Consider the following 22,615-nt stretch of genomic DNA (forward strand, 5'->3'; position numbering starts at 1 on the left):
ATTCCTTATTGGTTGACTGATGTATCTAGTTTATGTTAATTAGATAAGCTATGTGGAATGTATAAATACCTCTGTTGTCCTACAATAAACAGCTCCCACTCCTGCTGTATCAATGTACACAAGTTGTTCGTCACCCCCTGGTTATTTTGCTGCAGCCGGACTGCGGCACCCCTAGGCTGTATATGGTGGATTTGAGGTTTGAACCCAAGTCAACAGAACGCATTGGACTCCATACTAGTGCCTGATTCGTAAAACCAAAGTTAATGTCTTAATACAACAGAGTGTTAATCCTACCTGTTATCTTAACCCTGGGTAACAGCCTGCAAAATTATCATCCTGTCAATTTTTTAAAACATTTTTTGGTTTGGTCAGAGAAAGCATTTGTATAAAAGGTGAGAAGAAGGCATTATTCATTCAGCCTTTTACACCTCCTTTTAAAAACACACACCACCTTTATTATATTACCTTTGAATTTTGATTTTAATTTAATACACATAAGGAAATCCTAGCAAATAACAGGCTCAAAAGACTCAAACAACTCAGCAAAAAAGGCATCAAATAAAAATTATGTATGGTACATCAATCATTCTTATTTCTCCCATAAATCTTGAAAACAAAAAATCAGCTCCTTGTATTTCATTTGCTTTCCTTCTTTGAATTAAGGAAAGCTTCCAAAGATACATTGTATGTACAGAGAGGGCACATGGTGAACATGCGCCTTGGCACCTTTTACACTCTTCAGGAAAGAATCTGCAAAATTGGCTTTGATCCCTGTTTTTAAATTTAAGAGGAGCTCATTTGCAAGACTTATAAATAGAATTTGTTAAGTGACCAAACCATTTTTTTAAATTTGAAAATAACAGACTTCTACCTTGAACTGAGTTGGCTGGAAAGGGGAGGGGGTCACCCTGCCCCGCCACCCCCAGGCTTTGGTGGAGGAAGCAGAAGGACATGAGCAATGCAGGGAAGAGGAGGCTAACTGAGGATCGTCCACCTGCTGCAGGGTGGGCAGTGCTCTCAGGCCTGCTAAACTGGTCCATCTCCCTAGAGGGCAGAAAAGGTGAATCTGTTATGATGTCCTCTTAAAATTCTTCCCTCCCTCTTCCTCTTCCCTCCACCCTCTCCCGACGGGTCACTCCTGTCCTTCTTGGTGGCCTAGTGAATGTTTCCTGGACTTTCCTTTGTCTCAGAGCTTCAATCTGTGACTTACCTGGGTTTGGATTATAGGAATGGAAAATCCATTTTATTTTGCCTCATTAGGCATAATTTTGTAGAAGACGCTGAGAAAAGCACTGTGTTGGACACCACAGGGCTACTGGGAGTGCTGGGATTTGAAACCAGGAGGTGGAACCCCAAAGCTGCTTTCCCTTCCTGGAAGCTCAGCTGCCTTCCTGTCACTGACGGAGGCTTCTGCATAGCCCTTGGGAGGCATGGAGCAGCCTGAAGAGCTAGGTGTCAGTGTCCATGTTTTACAGACAAACAGAGGGCAACTGATATGGCTAAGACCATGCAGCTGGCATCCCATCAGGTCTCAGAGCCTGCATTTCAAGGCCGGTGCCCATCCATCGCCAGTCGAGGACTTGGCTAGACTCGGGAAGCTCTGGCTAGGTCCCTTCTGCCCTGCTGGATGGAGATAGATGGGCACACCTCCCTGAGTTAGGCAACAGGCAACCGGGGTAACTAAGACCCTGAGAAATCAGTCGGCTTACTTTGGCCTCTCCATTGGTAAGTGTGGCATGGGGCCAGAGCAGAACTTTACACGCTATTCCCCTGGGGTGGGAATGCTGGCACTTGGTGAGGTGTGGTCAGAAATCCTCAGCATTCGGAATTTTAAACTCTGTGGCCCTTGTGCACTGAAATGCTTAGTGCTGAAGTTTTGCAATGCCTGCAAATTACTTTCCAAGAGGTCAGAAAGGTAGAGGGGAAGCAAATGCCAGCCACAGAGGGTAGAGGTGGGGTGCCCAGACGTGCCCTGTGCTGGGGACTGAGGGGTCTCCACCACTGAGCCACATCCTCAGCCCTTTTTGTGATGAGACAAGGTCTTGCAAGATTGCTGAGGCCAGTCTCGAACTTGTGATCTCCTGCCTCAGCCTCACAAGTAGCTGGGATTACAGATGTCCACTACCCTGCCTGGCTGTTCCTTCAACTTTTATGTGGACTTGAAGTTTTCAAAGTGAAAGGTGGGAATGGGGGAAGAGTGAGAAAAGGAAGGAAGCAAAGAAGGCAATTCTGACAGTGTGCTTTCTCCCGGGGACTCTGCAGTGTCCCTGCATCGACAGCCACAGAGCCATATCCTGTCTTTCACCTATCAGGTAATCAGTAGTTGTGGTCAACAGAACATGGTGCCTGAACCTCACTGAAGAGAGCCAATGTACCAGCACCTGGGGATATGTTTTTAAGTCAACAGGAAATCCTTAGATTTATAAAGTCCTACCATCCACTCAAAGAGAAATCAAATTTTGGATAAATCTTCCAAAGAAAATTTCCTGCCTGGCTAAACTATGACTGTTAGCTAATTCTGCAAGCATTGATTCATTTTTGATAAATTATAATATTTAAGTATTCCATATCTCTACTTGCTGTCATAAAAATACTAGTGACGGTTGCCAGCTAATAATTCCCCCATTCCCAATTATGTTTGAAGATTTAAAAAAATTAAATACAACAAAATAGAACTAAAATTTTATAGAACAAAAATTCAATAGTCAGTGAAATCCATTTGTGATACAAATTCATGATGTGATACAAATCACATCAGAAGACAGGTCGTGCCCTGGGGGGTACTATGCATTTCACTTTTGGTTTCAGAGACTATATTTTCTATATTCTAAGAGCAATATGTGATAATTTAAATTTTTTGAATATCATAGGATAGGGGGAAGAAACAAAATCCATCTTCAAACCCAGAAGGAGCTAGAACTTAACATTTTGATGACATTTCTTCTCGAGGCATTTTTCTTTTTGTCTATCATTGTGGTTTTCTTTTCTTATTTTTTGAAATGGTATTCTATGTACAATTTTTGTATCCTGCTTTGTTCAAATGACACTATCTTATTAGCATTTTCAGTATTATTAAAATTTTGGGGAAAAGAAACGTTTATGTTGTGGAAATTAAAAAATAAATAAAGACACGGGGAGAATATAAGAAATTATGTAGGCTTATGTGATGGAAAGACTGGTGGTGACTGGTGGACAGAAGACAGGTGCCGGGAGGAACACTTTCCCACTGAGTATATTTATATATTTCTGTAAATTGTCTGTATGTATATATGCATATTTAATTTTGAACTATGTGCATATGATGCTTAGTAAAATGTAAATAAAGTGATTTGAATAATTTAAGGCCTTGGCATATTATATAATTCTCCAGTGAGGGAGCTCATGAGTTCTATATTTTTTTCTCATGCATTGATCTGCGTGCTTTTGAATACATCAGTGCATGTGTGTGTGTGAGTGAATAATTGCCTGATCTGATTTGGTCACTAGTTCAAACAATCAGACTATCTTAATGTCCACAAGCTTATTTTTATATTTTGTGGTTGAAATTTTATGAGGATGTTTAGAGACTAAATCTTGAGAGATTTCCACTTTTTTTTTTCCTTTTTCTATGAGAATGGCTTCTCTTTTCTATACCAGAAGACAGGTCGTGCCCTAGTGGGTACTATGCACCTGAGGACCTAAAGAAGTCTTGGGCCAGACCATGAAGGACCACAGCTGACACTGTGCCCACAGGACAAGGACTCGTCCCCTGTGGGCCCTCACGTGAACGTCTCTGTGAAGTTTACATGTGGATGGGGTCCTTGGTCTCTAGGCCAACTGGAGACAAGGCTGGAAGCTGTGGCCACTGTGCATCTGGGCATGTCAACTCAGAGTCCCTACCACCCCTGCGTCCCACAGCTGGCAGTGGAGCCTGGACTTCCCTGTGGACCCCACACTGACCATCCCTCATCCTGATGGTGCTGGTGTCTGGCTGGGTCCCCTGCAAGCAGGGAAGTGGTGCTAGAGACTGGGACTTACCCCACCGCAGCACTGACAGTCTCCACAGAGTGTCCCCAGGAGGCCGTTGATCGCCTGGATAGCACAGAGAATCATCTGGATTCCTCCGATCACCAGCAGGATGGAGAAGAGGGTCAGATTCCAGGAGACCACATTGTCAGGCTGCAGGCACTTGCTCCACAGGGCTTGGTCACTGAGATAATCCCTGCAGGTGACGGGGTGGGGAAGGTGGAAGGAGACATTTGTTAAATACGGAGTCATCCCCTAGACTGGGAGGTCTACATAAAGATTTTTCTTGTGCAGTACTTCCCGTCTGGAGCTGGGGGGCGGTGTGGCTTGGTGGCGGAGCACTTACCTAGCATGTACCAGGCCATAGGTTCCAGCCCAGCACCACAAAAACAAGACAAGACAAAACCTTTCCATCCAAAACAAGTTCCATGAGAAAAATACACAAATAAATTAATGAAACAACCCCAAACTAACACTTTGAGTACATCCTATGTGCCAGATCATGTTCTAAATGTTTTGCACATATTCTCTCATTTATTCCTCACAGAAACCTATGATTCTTTCCTTCCAGACCACAAATAAGGAAACTGAGGCACAGAGAGTTTAAGTGGCTTATCCCAGGTCACACAGCTACTAAGCAGCAGAGCAATATTTGTGACAGGGCAGAAAAACAAAAACACGTCAGAGTTAAAATTGCACAAATGACAGCCTTTTTAGCAGTACCATCATTCGAGACATTTTGACTTTTGACAAATTATCTGTTAAACTCAGCGGAGATCTAAAACCATGTAAAATACAAATGTCATATCAACTAAAGGGAAGAGTCTGATTTTGACCAAATTGTGAATTTGACTCAACACGTAGGAATTCCATGTGAAAAAATGCTTAATTAATTATCTTTAAAAGTTAGAAGTAATCTACTATCTTAATACATATAATTTGCATAAACTTTGAATTAAGAGAAACTGCTGTATATATATATACTGCAATTTCTCATATTCACATCTATACTGTGTGTGTGTGTGTGTGTGTAGAGCGGGGGGTGGGGGCCAGTTCATTGTCATACGCAGGGCCTTGTGTCTTGCAGAGGAGAGGTGAATCTGCTCTGCTCCCCAGAAGACAAGAAAGAGCAAAGTGGGCAGATGCTTTTGGATTATTAAGATTCTCTCTCACATTCCTAGAGCCACAGATCCGCCCCTCTCCTTTCTATTTCCTCCACCCTCTGGACCTCTGTGAGAAACTCTCTAGCTACCAAGTTAGCACTCACCTTATTGCTCCAGATCTTTATTGTGATTGTTCTTGTTATTGGTTTTGGGGGTTGTACCCAGAGGCTCTCTCACACTGAGCTCATTCTCAAGAGCTTTTTATTTTGTATTTTGGACAGGTTCTCCCTAAGCTTCCAAGGATGGACTTGACCTTGCTGTCCTCCCCTGGCCTCAGTCTCTGGAGTGGCTGGGATTACAGGTGCCACTGTGCCCAGCTATGTAGATCTTCATGATGACCTCTGTGTCCTAGGAATTCTCAGGTGAACCAGTACACATTTATTTAATACATTATGATTTTAGAAACTCTTACAAATGATGGGAGATGTCCTGGGGTTGAACAAAGGTGAAGAAATGAAGGTACAAGTGCTTCACTCTTGATTCAGAAGCAAAGCTGTTTATACCCTTGACTCAGTTTCCCTAAGAGGCCTGTTCTAGTGGGTTACCTGCCGTGGGGCCTCATCCTTACCTGTAAAACTGGAGCCACGTCTTAGTGTTACTGCATTACATAAGCTAATACGAGTAGCGTGCTCAGGACATGCACATAGTAAGTGCTTGCTGAATACCTGTACTGTCATGTTCTCACTTGATCCACACAGTCTAATGAAAAGAGCCTGCATTTTGGAAATTTGCTGTTTCACATCAAACATCCATCTTTCTGTTTCACTTGTTCTTACACGCAATCCTTGCTATCTTTACAATTTTGAGTTTGATGATTATGAAAGTTGGTAAAGATAGGGTAATTTTCATGCACGCTGATTTATATAAAGAAAACAGACTTAGAGGCAATTTGTCCAGAGATGGGGCGACAGCGCCACCTGGTGATGAGATTGATAAAATACTCTGGGAATGAGGAAACTAGGAATAATCTGGATGCCTGGAGAATCCAGTTGCACTCCAGCTGCTCCCAAATGGCCACTGGTAGCCATCTTCAGGCCCTTCTCCACTCACAACTCTCAAATCTCAGGGTGTAGGAGACCCTGATCAAAGAAGGCTACAGGCACGCACAGTGTGCTCCCAAGCCCAGGGTGGGAGGGGTCCTGGGTTCTTCGTGGACCTGGTAGTTGACATGTTTCTACTTTCTGTGAGGCAGGGAGAGCTGAGGCAGTGTCAATCCACTTAACTGGTGGTTTTCTTTTTTGCTTTGTTTTGTTTTTTGCTTTTGGTACCAGGGATTGAATCAGGGGCACTTAACCATTGAGCCACATCCCAGGCCTATTTGTTTGTTTGTTTAGAGACAGGGACTTCAAAGTTGCTTAGGGTCTCACTAAATTGCTGAAGCTGGCTTTGAATTTGCAATCCTCCTGCCTCAGTCTCCTATGACTCAATGTCAATCCTTTCAGGGATTACAGGGGTGCGCCATCATGCCCAGCTTAACTGGTATTTTAAAGCACCTGGTTATCACGAGGGGCATTCCCACCTGAACCACAATAATCCCACCAACTTGGGAGCAGAAAGCTATGGTTTACACAAGTCTCTTTGCTCTAGGACTAGAAACCCACAAGGGCAGAGACCATGTCCCCCCAACTGTGTCCCCAGGTCCAGCACAGTGGATGTTCAATACACAGCAGCCCTCGTTCACTGGGTCTTGACCAGGGACTGAGCACTGGGCCATTTGCTTTATATCATCCTTCCTAACACTACAAAGATGGGCTTCTGGAAAAGTGCCTGGCAAAGAGCAGCCCTCATAAATATTTCCTGAGTGAATGGATGTGTATATCCATTTTGCAAATTAAGAAGTTGAAACTTGTAACTAGAAGTAGCTGGATTTGATCTGAGGTCTAATTTCAAAGCCAGTGCCCTTATACAAATTGTACTCAAGTAGTTATATCCCTTTAGAACATTTGAAATATGATTTCTTTATGAAATTTTCTTTATGCTATCTGTAATAATATGCCAACCAAGGTTTACTGTGTCATCGTAGAGATGAGTCTCTTTGAACCTTCCTGGGTCTGGCTGAAAGGATTGACACCGAGTCACAAAATCATTAGAAAAGTGTAACACTTTAGAAAGTTCTAATGCACATGAATGAATTCCATTCCAAAAATTCATAAAAATGAAGAACATCGTGGAATGTCAAAAATGCACAATGCCCACTGCATTTTTGACATTCCACGATGTTCTTCATTTTTTGCTGTTTTATTTCCACCTGAAGCTGTGAAGCAGATGTTGCTGCCACCTCTATCTCACCACTGAGGAGTCTGAGTTTGCAGGGCCCAAGATCCCACTGCTGGTGCATGGAAGAGTTGTGCCTGGCTTTTAAGTTGGCTTGGGGCAAAACAGGTTGCTAACATCTGTGATGCTCTTTCTGCGGCGTGAACACTGCGTGTGCTTGCAATGCAATCGCACCCTACCCAGGAGACTTTCAGCCTCAGGAATGTCTTCTTGAACAGTTTATGGGGCTTCTTGCTAATAAGTCATCTTAAAGAGCAAATGCAGATGGTCCTGGCTGGGAGTCCAGGTGGAGGGTTTAATTATTTTCAGTTCTGGGTGTCAGTGTGCCAGCCACTCAGCTGCTCTTGGCTTCTCAGGGGTCAGCTCTTGCCCAGGGAACGGGAGGTGCCCTGCTCACTGGCTGCTACCCTCTCCCACCACTGAACTTCCTTGGCTTCCCGACCTTGGCTGACCCAACATGCTGGGCAAAGTGCTGCCCTTCCAGCAGCTCTGGATCAGGGGTGGGGTGGCAACTGTCTCAGTACAGAAGCCTTTGGATAGGAGGAGGCTCGACTCCAGAGGAAATGAATAGCTTGCCTCAAAATACCCCAGGTTTCTTTTTTCCTTCCAGAATGCTTCTTTTAAATTTTTCTTTTTCTTTTTGCAGGGGGTTGAACCCAAGGATGCTCTACCATTGAGCTTCATCCAGCCCTTTTTGTTTTTTATTTGGAGGTAGGCAGGGGGGTCTCACTGAGTTGCTTAGGGCCTCACTAAGTTGCTGAAGCTAGCTTTGAACTTGCGATCCTCCTGCCTCAGCCTCCCGAGTTGCTAGGGTTGACTGTACCTGGTGTAGAATGCTTCTTAATATGGTTCTCATGATGGATAAAGTTAATTAACTCTGCTTCTTTAATATTTTCACCAACATGCATTTCTGAGGAAAACAGTGCTAAATTCTATGGCATTAAAGAGCCCTGGATTTCATGCCCAAGTTGGAAATCTCAGCATTTGCCTAAATAACCTTTCCCCTTCCTCACACCTAATGCTGGGCAAGCCCATCTCTGACAGTCTCTGAAATTTGCCCCAATTCTGTAACCTTGGAGAAGCTCAGAACCTCACCTGGATCATCACTTCGGCCCCCGCCTCTCTCCCCCTCCTCAGTGACAGAGCTCTTCCATTCATTCTCCACATCAACGTCACTAATGTCATTATTCCAATCTCCCAAGTGGCTGCCTCACATCCTTCTTGATGTTCTCTGCTCTCCTCTGATGTCCCCAAGTTGCAGCCTGCCTCTGTCAAGTGTCCAGCCTGCCACAGTCAATGGTGCCCCTTCTGTTCCTCCCCCCAACATTTCCCTGAGCTTCAGGTCACAGCATCCTGACATCTGATCCCCTGAGCCCCGAGGCCCACGCCTGCCTCCCCTCCCTGTGGGGAAGGCAAACTCAGGCTCATGCTCCCAAACCAGCCATGTCCCCTCCTCAGGGTTCCACTACTTTCCACATTGACAAGTTCTGTTTCCTGTTGCCCCTGCAACTAACCACGTGCTCCTGGGACTGCGCCTCATCTGTCCTTCCTCACTCCATGTTCTGATGGGCTTCGGCACTAAGTCAGGTACTGATGCTGTGCAGCTAAAACATTTCTTCTCCTGGTTCCTAGCTGAGGGGCCCTGGGGGGATTAGCCTCTTTGAACTTCATTTTTTCCTCCGGGGTAAGAATTCTCAGGTTTGACAGGAAGATTGAGATAATGCACCCACGCTTGGCAATTATCATTGGGAAGAAAAGGAGGAGGAGGAGGAAGAGGGGAAGAAAAAATAGAAGAAGAAGGAGGGGGGAAGGAAAAGGAAGAAGGGGGAGGGGGAGGAGGAGGAGGAGAGGGAGAGGAAGAGAAAGAGAACAGGAGGAGCGGTCACCCTGCATCATACTGCGCTGCCGTCTGGTGGTGGGAGGGGTGACAGCTGTCTGGAGTCTGTCCTTTCTGCTCACAGTGGTTTGCTCAGCAGCTGTCACCATGGCTGTGATGCCCCTGTGCTGGGGATCTGATGGGGACACGAGTCTAGTTTGGCCAGGAAAAGTGAAGCCAGAGCACATGAGCGTTGCCAGAGGGAATCTCAGCAAAGAGCAGAAAGCATGATCGGCATGAGTTGTGTTTTAGAAAAAAGCCAGGTGACTCCGGGCGAGAAAATCAGAAGTCCAGCTGCAGTCATTTAGAAGCCATGTTCCCTCGAGCTGGTCACCAGGCCTCAGCTACCTTCCTCTGAGAGAAGGCTACAAATCTCATTGGATGAGAATCAAATGACACATTGTGAGTGACTCGATTTTGATACTAAACACCAGCAAGCAATAGAGGATTAATTCCTGTGATAAGAAACTCCTCATGAGTCACAGGGAAGACCTTGAACCAGCCATATCATCAAACCAAAAAGGAATGTGCTGTGCATCCAGGTCTCTGAAGAGAGGGAACAGGAGGCCAGGATGAAATGAGGTGCTGTAGGTGGCAGAGGGGTGTAGCCAGGCACCATCTGCCTGGCTCCCACCCTGCAAAGAGCCTTCCTGTGGCCATAGTGGCACATGTCACATGTTAACCAGATTGTTCAATTATAGGCAGTCTGGGTGTGGGGAAAGCCTCTGAGCCCAGTTGGTGAGAAATCCTTCTTGTTTTCTATGGTAAGGTCTGCAACGGAAATCGCTACTGGGTATTGATATTATTGATTGCCTTGTGGTAATGCTAGTTCACATCTGGGAGCAAGTAGTGATACCATAAATCTCCTCCCCTCGGGCCAACTGAGGTGTCCTCTTTCAGTTATCTCTCCCTGTGTTTGTCAGAGGGGAGACTTGGTGCAGCCTCTCCCTACCCCACAGTGTCGTTGCCTGACATCTGGGTAACAAGGACGATGTGGTTTGGTGAGCCACCTCTCCCTGTTGGTAGTCCACCTTCCCCAGCCCTTGAATTGACCTGTGGGCATTGCCAGGTGAGCCTTACCCGTCGTGGAAGGGGTAGCCCCACGTGTTATTGGACATGAGACAGTTAGGACCCTTGTTGATCGAGATGGCTGAGATGACAAACGAGTAGCCAGCACCCAAGAATCCAATCACAGCAAATATGGTCGAGGTGAACATCTGGAAGAGAAGAAGAGACACAGTCAAGCTCTCGTGGGTACAGAGATGACGCTCAGCAAACCCACCCCACCTGTTGAGCGTGGTGACCCAGGAAAACTACAGCTTCTATGTTCTTCCAAATAGTTTTATATGTCAGAGATTAATTAGTCTAGATTGCATTAGCGTCTTTTCTTTTTCAGTGATAAAATCCAAATAAAATTTCAGTAATCGAGCAGCCCAAGCAATCCTGGAGCCCATTCAAGCTAACTCCCACTTAAAGATGAAAAACCCAGGCCTGGAGACATTAAGAGTGTTTGCAATGTCCATTCTACATGGTAGTTAGCAGCAATATGGAAAACATGCATGATTTTGGAAATGAAGAAAGAAAATGATCACTTCTATAGCTTCAGAAACAAAACACAAGGGTTTGAACCATCAGGAGAGTGAGGCTCAAATCTTAGCCTTGATACTTTCTGCTGTGTGAAGGCTATGAAGGTATCAGAGTCCTGCTTTCTCATCTGTAAAATAGGCATGTTAGAGCCAAACATAAAGCTCTACTGTGAACATTAGTTGTAGGAATCTGAGTTAAATGCCAGCCCCATCCCTTCCCCCATCCTTTTATTATTAATATTGGTGTTATAGTATATGTTTGGGGGGCTAGGGCATATAGGGATGAAGAGAAACTGTGCCTGGGCAATTGGAATTTCATAGTAATAGAACTCATACTTTAGCTACTGTTGGTTCCATATAAATGCATTTGAAGGGGGGTACCAGGAACTGAATTCAGGGCACTTGACCACTAAGCCACATCCCCAGCTCTATTTTGTATTTTATTTAGAGACAGGGTTTCACTGGATTACTTAGTGCCTCACCTTTGCTCAGTCTGGTTTTGAACTCACAATCCTCCTGCCTCAGCTTCCCCTGCTGCTGGGATTACAGGCATGTGCCACCGTGCCTGGCTTATGCATGCATTTTGGATGCAATTTGGCAAGCCCGAGCTCTGGCCTTGCCTGCCTTATGAAGCCTCGTGTGGCTCTCATAGCGCTGACCCATTCTGCCCAGTGTACTCTGGATCATGCAAACTTGGGTCAGAGCACAGGCCTAGGGGACATTAATGGACACACATGAGGCCCTTGGAGCCATGACAGTGAGTCCTATGGAGATGGATGTTCACACTTCACCACCCTGGGCAGGGTATTCTCCCTGAGAGCTTATCAACAGCCCTGGAGAACAGCTCAGTAGACCTTTTCAATGACTAAGGCTTCATGTGATTCATTTAACAAGATTCCCCCCTCAGTTTTTATGCCTGGGATATGTTAAATACACTTTCACAAACCAGCCGTGAGCTCCATCTAGGTTAGAATGAAAATTTAGTAAATGAAAATTTTGGTCCATTCGTGTTAGAACAGGCAATCTCTTTCCAAAAGGAATAATTTGGGGAACTTTCTGGATGATGTGCAGTTAAATTGGTTTCACTCCTGTTGGACTTTGAGGGCATTTATTGCTAACGTGTGTGACCTCCAAGGGAAGGTATGTTCTTGCTCTGGGATTAAGGAAAGTCCCCAGCTCTGTGTGATCCTGCTAAAGGAAGGAGTAGCTTGAGCCCTTATTCCATCTGCCTCTGATACTTCATTTTGGAACAAAAACTTCATGGAGAAGACAGGAGTCAGAAACTCCATCAATGTTAGATGGTAACATTGTTTAAACTTTTTTCTTAACATATATTTGCTCAATATTCTAGGGAGGGTGACCTTGCAATTCCTAGTTCAGGACTATAGTTTTAAACCTTTTAAAAGACATTCTAAAATGAGCATGCTTAGTGTTTAAAATTGTGGGGATTATTAACAGTAATTATTATTCCTCTGAAAGAGGAATGCCAGCACCCCACCTTTGACTTTTGGGAATTGACATTTATGACAAAACTTCAAAGGGCAGCTTCAGACATGGATGGAAAAACGGTGTCCAAACTTAAATGAAAGGAAGAAGTGATGTTGGAAATTCTTGATGGTCCCAAGAGTATCTTCAGTATTAGCAAAAGTTGATGTCGGAGAAACGTGAAAGCACTTAAAAATAACTGAGAGTTATTTTTAAAACATCAGAGTTCAAGAGTGGGCATATTAAAATTGTTTTATATTTTATAAGCATGTGACTTAAAATACATTTCTGTTGCTGAAAGTTTATATATGAATGTTGGTAAACAGCTTTTGAAAACTTCTCTGTGGGAAGTCTCTTTATGAGAAAATAAGGGATGGTTTTATACTCAGTTTTGCCTTCCACGATGGTACTTGTGGTAATTTGCAGAGTTCTCTGGTCTCGTCTGAGTCCTGGAAGCTTCTCTGTGAGTCCCTGTGAGAACACACTTTGAGAAATGTGGTTCCTAGTGAGAGCTCATCTGGCTGGGTTTCTGTCTCTGATCCACCTCCTGCTCCAACCCGAATTGCTCTTCAGTTAGATCACAGCTGCCGTGACTGCAGGGAGAGCCAGAATATCCCAGCAAGTGATCTTAGGCTCAGAGCAAGGGTTCAGAGGTCTAAAAACAGTGCTGACATGTGGCAGGCTGGGTTGTCTTCATGACAGATGGGTGGTCTCACAGAAAAACAGGTTCCATGAAGGAAGGGTCCCTCACTTCTTAAAACTGGCTGACAGTATTCAAAAGCCAGCATCTCTACTAAGTAGATGGTTAAATACACTTAACATTATATTTTAATAAGAGAGTTGACCTAAAAAGCCATCCAGTGCAACCATCCGACGGTCCAGCTAATAAGAGCAGCTCTGTCCCATAGCAGCCTGGTGTGCGTGACCTCAGGCAGTACTCTCACACACCTGTGAGTGGGTGTACTCATCTACATTCTCCAGTGAGAAACTGAGACCCCAGAAACTAAGACAATGGCAAAGAGGCAGATATGGGATCAGCACATGGCCCTGGCTTTCCAAGACCACACCCCTGATCTGTGGTTTCTTGAGTCACATCTAGGAGGCACCAAGTCTGATTAAGAACACAAATCTCCTCCCAGCCCAGGGCCCTCAACCCTCTGCCCCTTCACACACACACATATCACACACACATCACATACACACACATACACGATACACACCACACACACACACACACCACCATACACACACATACCACACCACACATTCCACACCACATACACACACAACACAACACACCATACCACACACACACCATACACACACACATACCACTCACACCATGTTACATATCACATATGACACACACACCTAATACAGACCACACAGACACCACACACAACACACCAAACACCACACACATACACTGCATGCATGCACAACACACACACCACATACACACGCATACACACACACAGAGCCACTAGCTCTGGATATTCTGTTATTTGCAAGTTTCCCTGTGAATGACACTGGTGTTCTCACAGAAATAAAACAACATATTAAAAAAAAAATACAGCCTTGTGCTAACTAGACTTCCTCATGTTGGGTTCCAACTCTTGCAGAGACCAGACGCCATGAGGATGAGGGCCATAGGCCGGTCTAAACTGCTGCCATGAGAGAGGACACTGTGCTCTCAGAAAGACAGTGAGGTCTCTGGGGAGGCCTGTTTCAGCCCCCTCAGCTTCACCATCGTGAACAAGGAAAGGGTGGATGGATCTAGAAGGTTCCCAGAGATGGAACAGCCCAGTTCCGCCTCTGTAGCTGGCAGTGAGATGACAACTCTGACTTGGGCTGAACTGGCTACACCAAGGATTTTAGAAAATGCTTACAAAACATGTCAGCAGGTAGGCACTGGGCGATGCAAAAGCTGAGTAAGTCCAACTAGATGGAAGGTCAGATTAACATAAAGTATCCACGAGGAGATGATTTTCCCTTTATCATAAGCACCTCCAGATCAGCACCATCCAGTGCAAACAGTGTTGACCACCTGGGTAATTTAACATTTCTAGCAACCACCATTAAATTAAAAGGAAATAGGAGAAATTAAGCTTGATGCTGTATTTTCTTTAACTCTGTATCTCTAATATATCATCATTTCAACATGCAAACAAAATAAAAATCACCAAGATAGTTTACATGCTTCTTTTTGTAGCATTTCTTTGAAATCTTGGTGTGTATTCCACTCAAACAGAATATCTCAATGGAGACCAGCCACATTCATGGTCTCAGTAGCTACATGTGGATAATCTAGAACATTTGAGAAGTTTATTTTTAGTAGTACAGAATTTAAAAATGCATGGATATATTGCACTGAGTTCTCAAGAGGGGGAATATGCCATGGAGAGAGAATGTGGTGACTCTCAGTTGGATTAATGTTTTATTTCTTAGAAGATATATCAATAGTTTTCTGTTTCATAATGCTACAAGTGATATGTTCCATTTTCAAATTCAAATTTGAAATCTCACCTTAAATTAGCAAAATAAACATCCCATACTGAGTTTTCATAATTTTTCCAAAATGGATGATCCATGCAAAGGAAGGTACACTATACATCTTGTTTCTTTAGGTTATTTTACATTGGAAAATCTGAAGAAATTGCCAAATTCACCACTCATAGATATGGTCAGTCTTAACAGTAGCATGGAATAACTTCAATTTATCATGGGTTTCATGCAAAAAAACTAAAGAGTTATTTCGATCAAATGGAATATGTTAGGACTGACACTCTAAAATTGATACTCCTTAAAGTAGACAAAAGACCTGGGATATCTCTAGAAGGAGAGACCTCTGGGGTTGCTGAATTTGGAGTCAGAAATGGGAGCTTTCTCTACAGTTTTACAGGATAGCTCTTCCTAGTTGGACAAAAAGTGAAGATGAACATTTGCATCCTCGTCACCAGCATGGGTGACAGGTTGATGGAGCTGGTTCCTCCCTCATGAACTTGGGAAGCTAATCTTTCTTTTTCCACTTCCTCTTCTGCAAAATAAAGCTCAATAATATGTACTGCCTCACAGAGGTCATGATGTGCAAGGGGACCTGACCCATAGACAGGAGAAATCAAGGGCACACCTTTAGATACCACTGGGGTAGGGTGGGGCGGGGCTCCTAGGTGGGGCCCAGGACTTTACTGATAGAACACAGAAATCTCCTTGGCCTATTCCTAAGGTTTGGATAATTTCCCATGACATTAGCAAGCACTCAATTCATGTCATGATTATCCTTCTATTTTTATAGTCCAATCCTCACAACTCTCACTTCTCTATAAATACAGAGAGCAAAACTCTGGGAGAAAAATAAAGGCAAGCACTCTGGTTCTCCAATGGTTGCTCAGTACACATGTTCTGCTCACACTGTGAAAGAAACAGGTGTCCAGTTCATGCTGCAAATGCCTCCGTTGAAATGGAAGAGCAGAAGTACCCTCATTCAGATTCCTTCCCATTCACCCTTGCCAGCCTAGGACCTCCCAGTCTGCCAGGCTCGGCATTAGATCCCAGCTCTGTCCCTGCTAGTACTGGGTCTTTGTCCATCTCTATGCTTACATTGGCCAAAACAAATGGAGGGGACAGTGAGGGCGGGAAAGGAAAGAAATGTGGGTGGTATGGAGACTTGGGCTATGACAAGTGGTGGGGAAACATCTCTGGTGAACATGGGCATGCCTCCTTGAAAAGTGTGCTAAGAGCTGTACAGAGACCACCTGCAATATCCTGACCTGGGGCTGTGGCTCAGTAGTAGAGCGCTTGCCTAGCACGTGCGAGGCACTGGGTTCAATCCTCAGAACCATATAAAAATAAATAAATAAAATAAAGGTATTGTGCCCATCTACAACTAAAAAAAAAAAAAAAGAAAAGAAAAAAAAAGAAAGAAAGAAAAAGAAAAAAATTAAAAGTAAAAAAAAATCAATGTCCTATACTTTCTGCCTCAGTGAGGCGTGGAAAGGGGTGGGGGTGGCAGTCAGGAACTTAACTCCCATGAATTTCAGTTCTCTCATTTACGGAACAGGGAATTTATTGCCTAATTCCCAGGGTCATTGCAAGGTTGAATCTGATAAAGTGTGGAAATCCCTTGAAACTTCTGGGCATTCATAGCTTCACTCACCCAACAAGCACTCATGGATGACCTGTGTGTCCTTGACACCCCAGGCACTTAGTTGGTGCTCCCCAACCTTTATGCTGATGCTGGTGATGGATTCCCCTACCACAGTCCTTTCAACAAGTTTATGAGAGGCAGCAATTGACATTATCTATTTTTGCAGCAGAAGAGTTCAAAACATAGGAGATGAAGAAGGAAAAATAATTCTATAATTTCTTCTTCTACAGAATCTATCCTTCAAAAGCATTGCCTTTCCTAAATCCCCCTCCCACTGGCTATCTTTCCAAGTAAAGGCTTCTGGGAGTCCCCAGAAGTGCTCTCCCAAGAGGTGTCCCTAGGGGGCGAGGGTGAGCTGAGCTGGGGAAGAAGTGCTGAGGATGGCCACACACTGCTTCCAGATGCACCCAGACCTTCCTACAGAATGGGTTAACTACCCCACCCTGCCTGGGAGGGCCCAGAGGGGCCTTATCTGCCTGTTATGGTTTAAGGATGCTGAAATGCCACCTGCTTCCACGTATCTGCATTGTAATCTACTTCCCATCCCACTATTAAAGGCACTCCTTTGAGTCAAGGCCAAGGTCTCCCAAAGGTCCTGATTAAAGCACATACTTCAACACGAACAGGTTGATAAAATTAACTAGCTGTCCTTTTGGGCCTTGAGAGAGCAAAATTTTTAAAGGAGTAGAGGGCAGGAGGCACTGACCAGCCAGGAGCCACCAGGACCCTGTCCTGGGAGGAGGAGACTGTGTCCTGAACACAGACCCAGGGCAGGACTTTCAAGCCCTCTTGGAAAGTCACCATCTCTCACTTTTCCTGATCCTCCTTTAGTATGTTCTGTTGAATGTATGCAAACCTCTGGGGTCAGTGCCTTTCTCCTCACAGAACCCCTAGGTCCTTTTCTCAGATTCAACATGAAGAATTAGGTAATGTGGAGATTCTCCAGCCCAGGGTCCAACTTCATCTCCACAGCCACCACATCCTGCTTCTCCTATCTCCCAACTCCTACTCCTGATTTTACTACCTAAGGAAGAAAATGGTACCGTTGACATCTGTGGAAACTTCCAGAAAGACCTGGCAGGCTTCTTTTTTTGGGGAGGGAGGTGCTAGGGATTGAACCCAGGGTCTTGTGCTTGCAAGGCAAGCACCTGGCAGAGCTTCTTAAACAAAGCTCCACAGAAGACAGGGTCTGCTAAGCACTTGAAGGGGAACATCCTGAGCACTTTCTCACCTTTGGCATTATAGTCCTGATTAGGCTGTGCCTTTTTTTCTGACAAAATATCTGCAAATGTCTTTGCTTGGTGCTCTGGAGCATGTGAACTCCAAAACAGAGGCCTGAGCTGTGGCCCAGGACTGGGGCAGGGACCCTAATGCAGCAGCCAGGATGGGCCTATGGAACACAGCCCTCTGGCCTGGTCATTGTTGGACCTTAGCGTGGACCTAGCTTGCCTTGTTAATTTTTTCTTTTTTGAAAACAAAGGTAAGCCATCTATCTCTCTATTTTTTTTTTTTTAGTTGGTAGTTAATTAAAATACAAACAAAAAATCAAGAGGCCCCTGTGCCGGCTCTCAAGCAAGTGGGGAGCTGGGTCCCGGGTGACAGTGTGGGGCTTGCTTTATGTCTGGCACAGCTGGTCCTTTGGGGCGTTGCCTGGTCCCTGGGGGTGGCATCCTCAACTTGACTAAGGGGGAGCACCTGGGAGGGCTAGGGAGCCCCAACAGAGAGTGTTTATTGGCCAGACCAAATAATTCAGACCCTATCAACTCAGCTGTGCTTGTAAAAACAAACTTTTCTGCCTTCCTCTTGGACGTTACATAAATCTAATTAAAACACCCAAGTTTCATGTAATATTTGAACACCATTTCACCTCTTGCTGTGGTTATACCTTTGTTTTATACTGATGAGTCTTTAGCCTTCTGCCCAGGAATGAAATGTCAGATTTCTAAGTCATGATTATTCTTTCTCTTCATTCAAATTTGTTAATTACTATTTTTTTTTCTATTTTGCATCTCTAACTTATTCTCCGAAAGTTCACAAGGTGTAATGGCATTATATTTCAAGGGGAAAGTGAGTTATATGTTGCTTCCTTTCCTTTATAATTACACACAAATATCTTTATTATATATGACATTTATTATATAATTTATGTGTGTGTGTGTGTGTGTGTGTGTGTGTGTGTGTGTGTGATGCTGGGGATTGAACTCAGTTGCTTTACCACTGAGCTACATCCCCAGCCTTTTTATTTTTTTAGTTTGAGACAAGGTCTAGGTTGCCAAGGCTGGCCTAAGAACTTGCCATCCTCCTGCCTTAGTCTCCTAAATTTCCTAAATTGCTAGGATTAAGGGAATGTGCCACCAAGCCCAGCTATATCACATAATTATATCAAAGAATTTGTGGCTATTTTTACCTTCTTTATAAGCAATGATTTAAATTGATAAAGTAACAATTATCTGTGCTTATTTGGGACTTACAACACAGAGCAGGTGGAAACATTCTCTTTAAATGAACTGTGACCTTGTGTTGAAAACTCTGTACACATTGCCCCAGCCTCAGCCCTTCCTGGGTGCTCAATAAATACTATTTATTAAACGGACAAGCAAATCATGATGAGAAAGAAATGTTAAAATGACTGTTTCAGGACAGACAGATACACCTTTAAGAAGGTAGAGTATGAACAGTTCACTATTGGGGTGCCCGGAGCCTCTTAGATAGAACCCCGAGCCCCCACCCCATCCTCCAGGCACAGCTCTGGCCTCATTCACTGTGCCAGGCAGCTCCAGCCCCACCTGATGTGTGTTTCCCACATTCACGTACCTGAAGGCTTAATATTTTTCTTTAAACCAACTTCTATATTATTCACTTATGCCACTGTCACAAAAGAACAGCCAAATCACTAGCAAGCACAAACACAGCATCAATAGATTTTAGCTCAATGCTGCTACTTGGAGCCTGAGGCGCCTTCTTCCTTTGCTCAAAGGGCAGATTGTGAAGGGTTAAGAAGAGCAAAGATTTATTTCCATCAAAATAAGATTTTCTTTTCCTTTATAGAACCGAAAGGATGAAGGAGACGTGCAAAGGGAGTAAGTAACATCCTCTGGGGTTTGGAACACATCTGACCCCAGGCTTGAGGAATTCTGATCTAGTCCAGCTTCCCCATTTTACAGATAAGCAAAGGGGGTCAGGGCAGTACGGGGTCTTGGCCAGCTGCAGGGAGGGGCCGGACCCCACAGACCTGCCTTCTTTCTCTTCCTCCCTGGAATGTGCATCTCTGATCTCTCTAGCTCACTTACTAAAAGATGGATGGTCACAGGAAACAAGAGAACAAGCAGAAGTCCTGAGGCAGGATCTGGGTGGAAGTGGGGCGGGGGGGGGGGGGGCTCAGAGTCAGTAAGCCCAGCTGTGGCAAAGATGGGGAACGCAGGGGGCTCGTGAGGAGGTGAAGTTACCTTGCCATCTTTTACCCTGTCCCACATCCCCTTTACGCATGAAGTCAGCAGGGCCAGGGAAGGGAAGTGCATTGCCTGAGGTTTCAGTGACAGAGGGAGAGCTACACCCTCAGCCTCCCAGCCTGCCTTGGTACATGGCGGCACTGTCCTGGCTCTAATTTCCCTGCTGGGTGGGGAACCCAGAACAGTGTCCATGCCTCTCAGTGTGTGGCCAGTGGGAGGAAACACAGCTCTAGCCCTGCACCAGCTGCCCTCAGAGTCATGGCTGGGCACTGCCTACCACAGGGAGCTGCGCCCCGGGAGCAGTTCTGGAAACTCACTGCGAAGCGCTTCCCGCAGCCCGTGTTGCCGCAGCAGCCGCAGCAGTCATTGTTCTTGAGGCCCAGGAACACCAGCGCAGGGAAGATCATCTGTAGCAAGACAAGCAGCTCAGAGGCATCCGGGGTTCCAGGGAGCACCCTGCCTACCTGAGGAATGGAGCCCCATCTGCAATGTGGGACCTGGAGGCTCCGGGGGGTGGGTGCCAAGAAGGGACAGAGTGGCTGTGGGGCGGGTGGTGTGTTGCTGGGGTCCCAGGTGCCCTGAATGACCTCAGTTTCTCTGAGGTGGCACACCCACTCTGGCACCCCGAGTTTTGATTCAGAAGCGGGACTAGGACAAGCTTAAGACAGTTACCCTCGACTATCATAAAAAGTGAGCCACCCCAGCCCAATTTACTGGAAACAAAGGGTAAAGCCATCCCTGCAGACATCTGTGTCCCTTGGTGGTTTGAAGTCAATCCACTTGTTGGAAAGCACTATTTGTGACTTAATTCTTTTCAACATCATTTAGTTAGAATAAAGAATTTATGTGGCCCTCAGTTTGATCCATGGAACTCAAATGTCCCACAGAATTGCCAGCCCAATCCCGGGGACAAATCACTTAGTAAAGGGACATGTCCTAGTCAGCCCATAAGACGAGGGGTGTACATGAAAGCACCACCTTTTTGTCCTGTGGTGGGTGCTTGGGCTTCCGCTAGCTGCCGCATAGCTTCCTGTTCCTAAGTACCCAACTGAAAAAGGATAGGAGCAGGGGTCTCCTTAAGGGGGATTTTAAAGTTTCCCTACTTACCAAGACCCCGCTTCCCAGTATTCCTCCAAAATACCAGATCTCCGCAGAAAGATTGTTGTTGTCCTCTATCACTTTTCCTCCAGGGAAGAACAGCAGGACATTAGCCAGAAAGCCAAACAGAGCCAGGGGAATGAGGCTGCCCCCCAAGCACTTGGCACAGCTCCCAGTACACATGCTGGGGAAGCACACTGAGGCTCAGAGATAAAGTCTGGTCGCTGCCCCCTCCACCAGCCTCTTCAAGGCTTTTGGACTGGGTGTCCCAGTGATTGTCCCCAATCCAATCAGTACTTTGGGACGGAGAACGCGATCTCTGTGAACCACGGAGCTGCTTTGACGTCCCAACTCTAGCGGGCCCTCGATGACGATGGGCATTTATACATTCTCCCTGACCTGAAGTCCTTTTTTTTTCCTGCACCCCCATAAATGAGATTACGTTCAGCTCAATCGTTCAATGGTTTTGCCATGGAGACCAATAGCCTCTGTTAATAATCCACCAGACAGACAAGACACCCTGTGGCTGTGCTCAGAGAGAGGCTGGAGCAAGCAACATTTAGAAGCACTGCACCTTCAATCTGACCATGCCCCTGCCAAACAGGAGGATTCCACCAGCTCCCTGCAAATCACTCACATAATCGAGTTACATCCTGGTTAAACTCATATCTCCCGGTACTTAATGTCTACAGTGTGCATTTTGGTCTTTTCCACTGAGAGCCTGGAGAGCAGGGTTACCCTCAAAGAACTGCTGTTTTCCCCAGTATGGAAATCATATGATGGTCTAATTGGATATTGTTGAGCTCAGGCCTGGAGGATTTCTTAAAGGATAAAAATCAGAAGAACTGTTTTATTGCCTGATGGCTGTCTTTCGTAATGACTCGAGAAGTTAAGTTCTGTGTTCCTCCATTCACGATGTCATGGAATTAGCATAAAACGGTTTAACTACTTGCTCAGCTGCCTCTTCCATATAGGAATAAAAACCCAGGACCCCAGGTGAGCCTGGAGAGAGGGGGAGAGGCACCAGTGCTTCCACGGGGGCAGAGAGGACAGATCCGAAGGGCGGGCAGAGTGCATGGGGTGGGGGAGCGGCACGCCCACTGCACATTTTGCCAGCTTTCAGCAGTGTGATTCAGCTGCCAGCTTGCTTTGTGTCACTTAGGAAGTCTCTGCCACGCCCAGACCCAGCTCTCCATCGTGCGATGACACTCCCTGGTACCAGTGTGGCGTAGGAGCTGAAGGACAGCAGGGTGGAGCAGGCCATCTTGCTGGCTCTTCCCTGAGTGTTGAGAGGTCAGAATTAAGAATAACAGGTCGGCTTTCTAGGGAGCCAAAGCTCTGCCAGATAAAAAGCAAGTGACTTTCTCATCGTGGCAAGACCTGTCCTGTCATGGGAATGACCACTGGCTTCCAGGGAGCAGTGGACTGTGCCCTGCCAAGGCCCCAGGACCACTGCCCAGGCAAGCTGTGGGAAGGGATTCCAAGAGGCGGGACTGGAGGGACCCTGAGGCCCCCCTAGCCATTCTGTGAGG

The 22,615-nt window shown here is 45.5% G+C and overlaps 1 protein-coding gene across 1 annotated transcript; it reads right to left on the reverse strand.

Annotated features, from left to right (window-relative positions):
• Nucleotides 1-432: 432 nt before the first annotated feature.
• Tm4sf4 (transmembrane 4 L six family member 4) lies at nucleotides 433-21,493 on the reverse strand. Its single transcript, XM_046431679.2, has 5 exons — nucleotides 21,093-21,493; nucleotides 20,303-20,392; nucleotides 10,399-10,535; nucleotides 4,018-4,201; nucleotides 433-1,044 (listed from the first exon to the last, which is right to left on the reverse strand). Exons 1-5 carry the CDS (start codon nucleotides 21,264-21,266, stop codon nucleotides 1,027-1,029), a joined length of 603 nt encoding a protein of 200 aa, XP_046287635.1. The 5' UTR covers nucleotides 21,267-21,493; the 3' UTR covers nucleotides 433-1,026.
• Between the last annotated feature and the right edge of the window lie 1,122 nt (nucleotides 21,494-22,615).

The sequence above is a fragment of the Marmota monax genome, unplaced genomic scaffold (assembly GCF_021218885.2).
Source record: "Marmota monax isolate L192 unplaced genomic scaffold, Marmota_monax_Labrador192_F-V1.1 WCK01_AAM20220418_F8-fsc00022, whole genome shotgun sequence".
NCBI classification, from domain to species: domain Eukaryota; kingdom Metazoa; phylum Chordata; class Mammalia; order Rodentia; family Sciuridae; genus Marmota; species Marmota monax.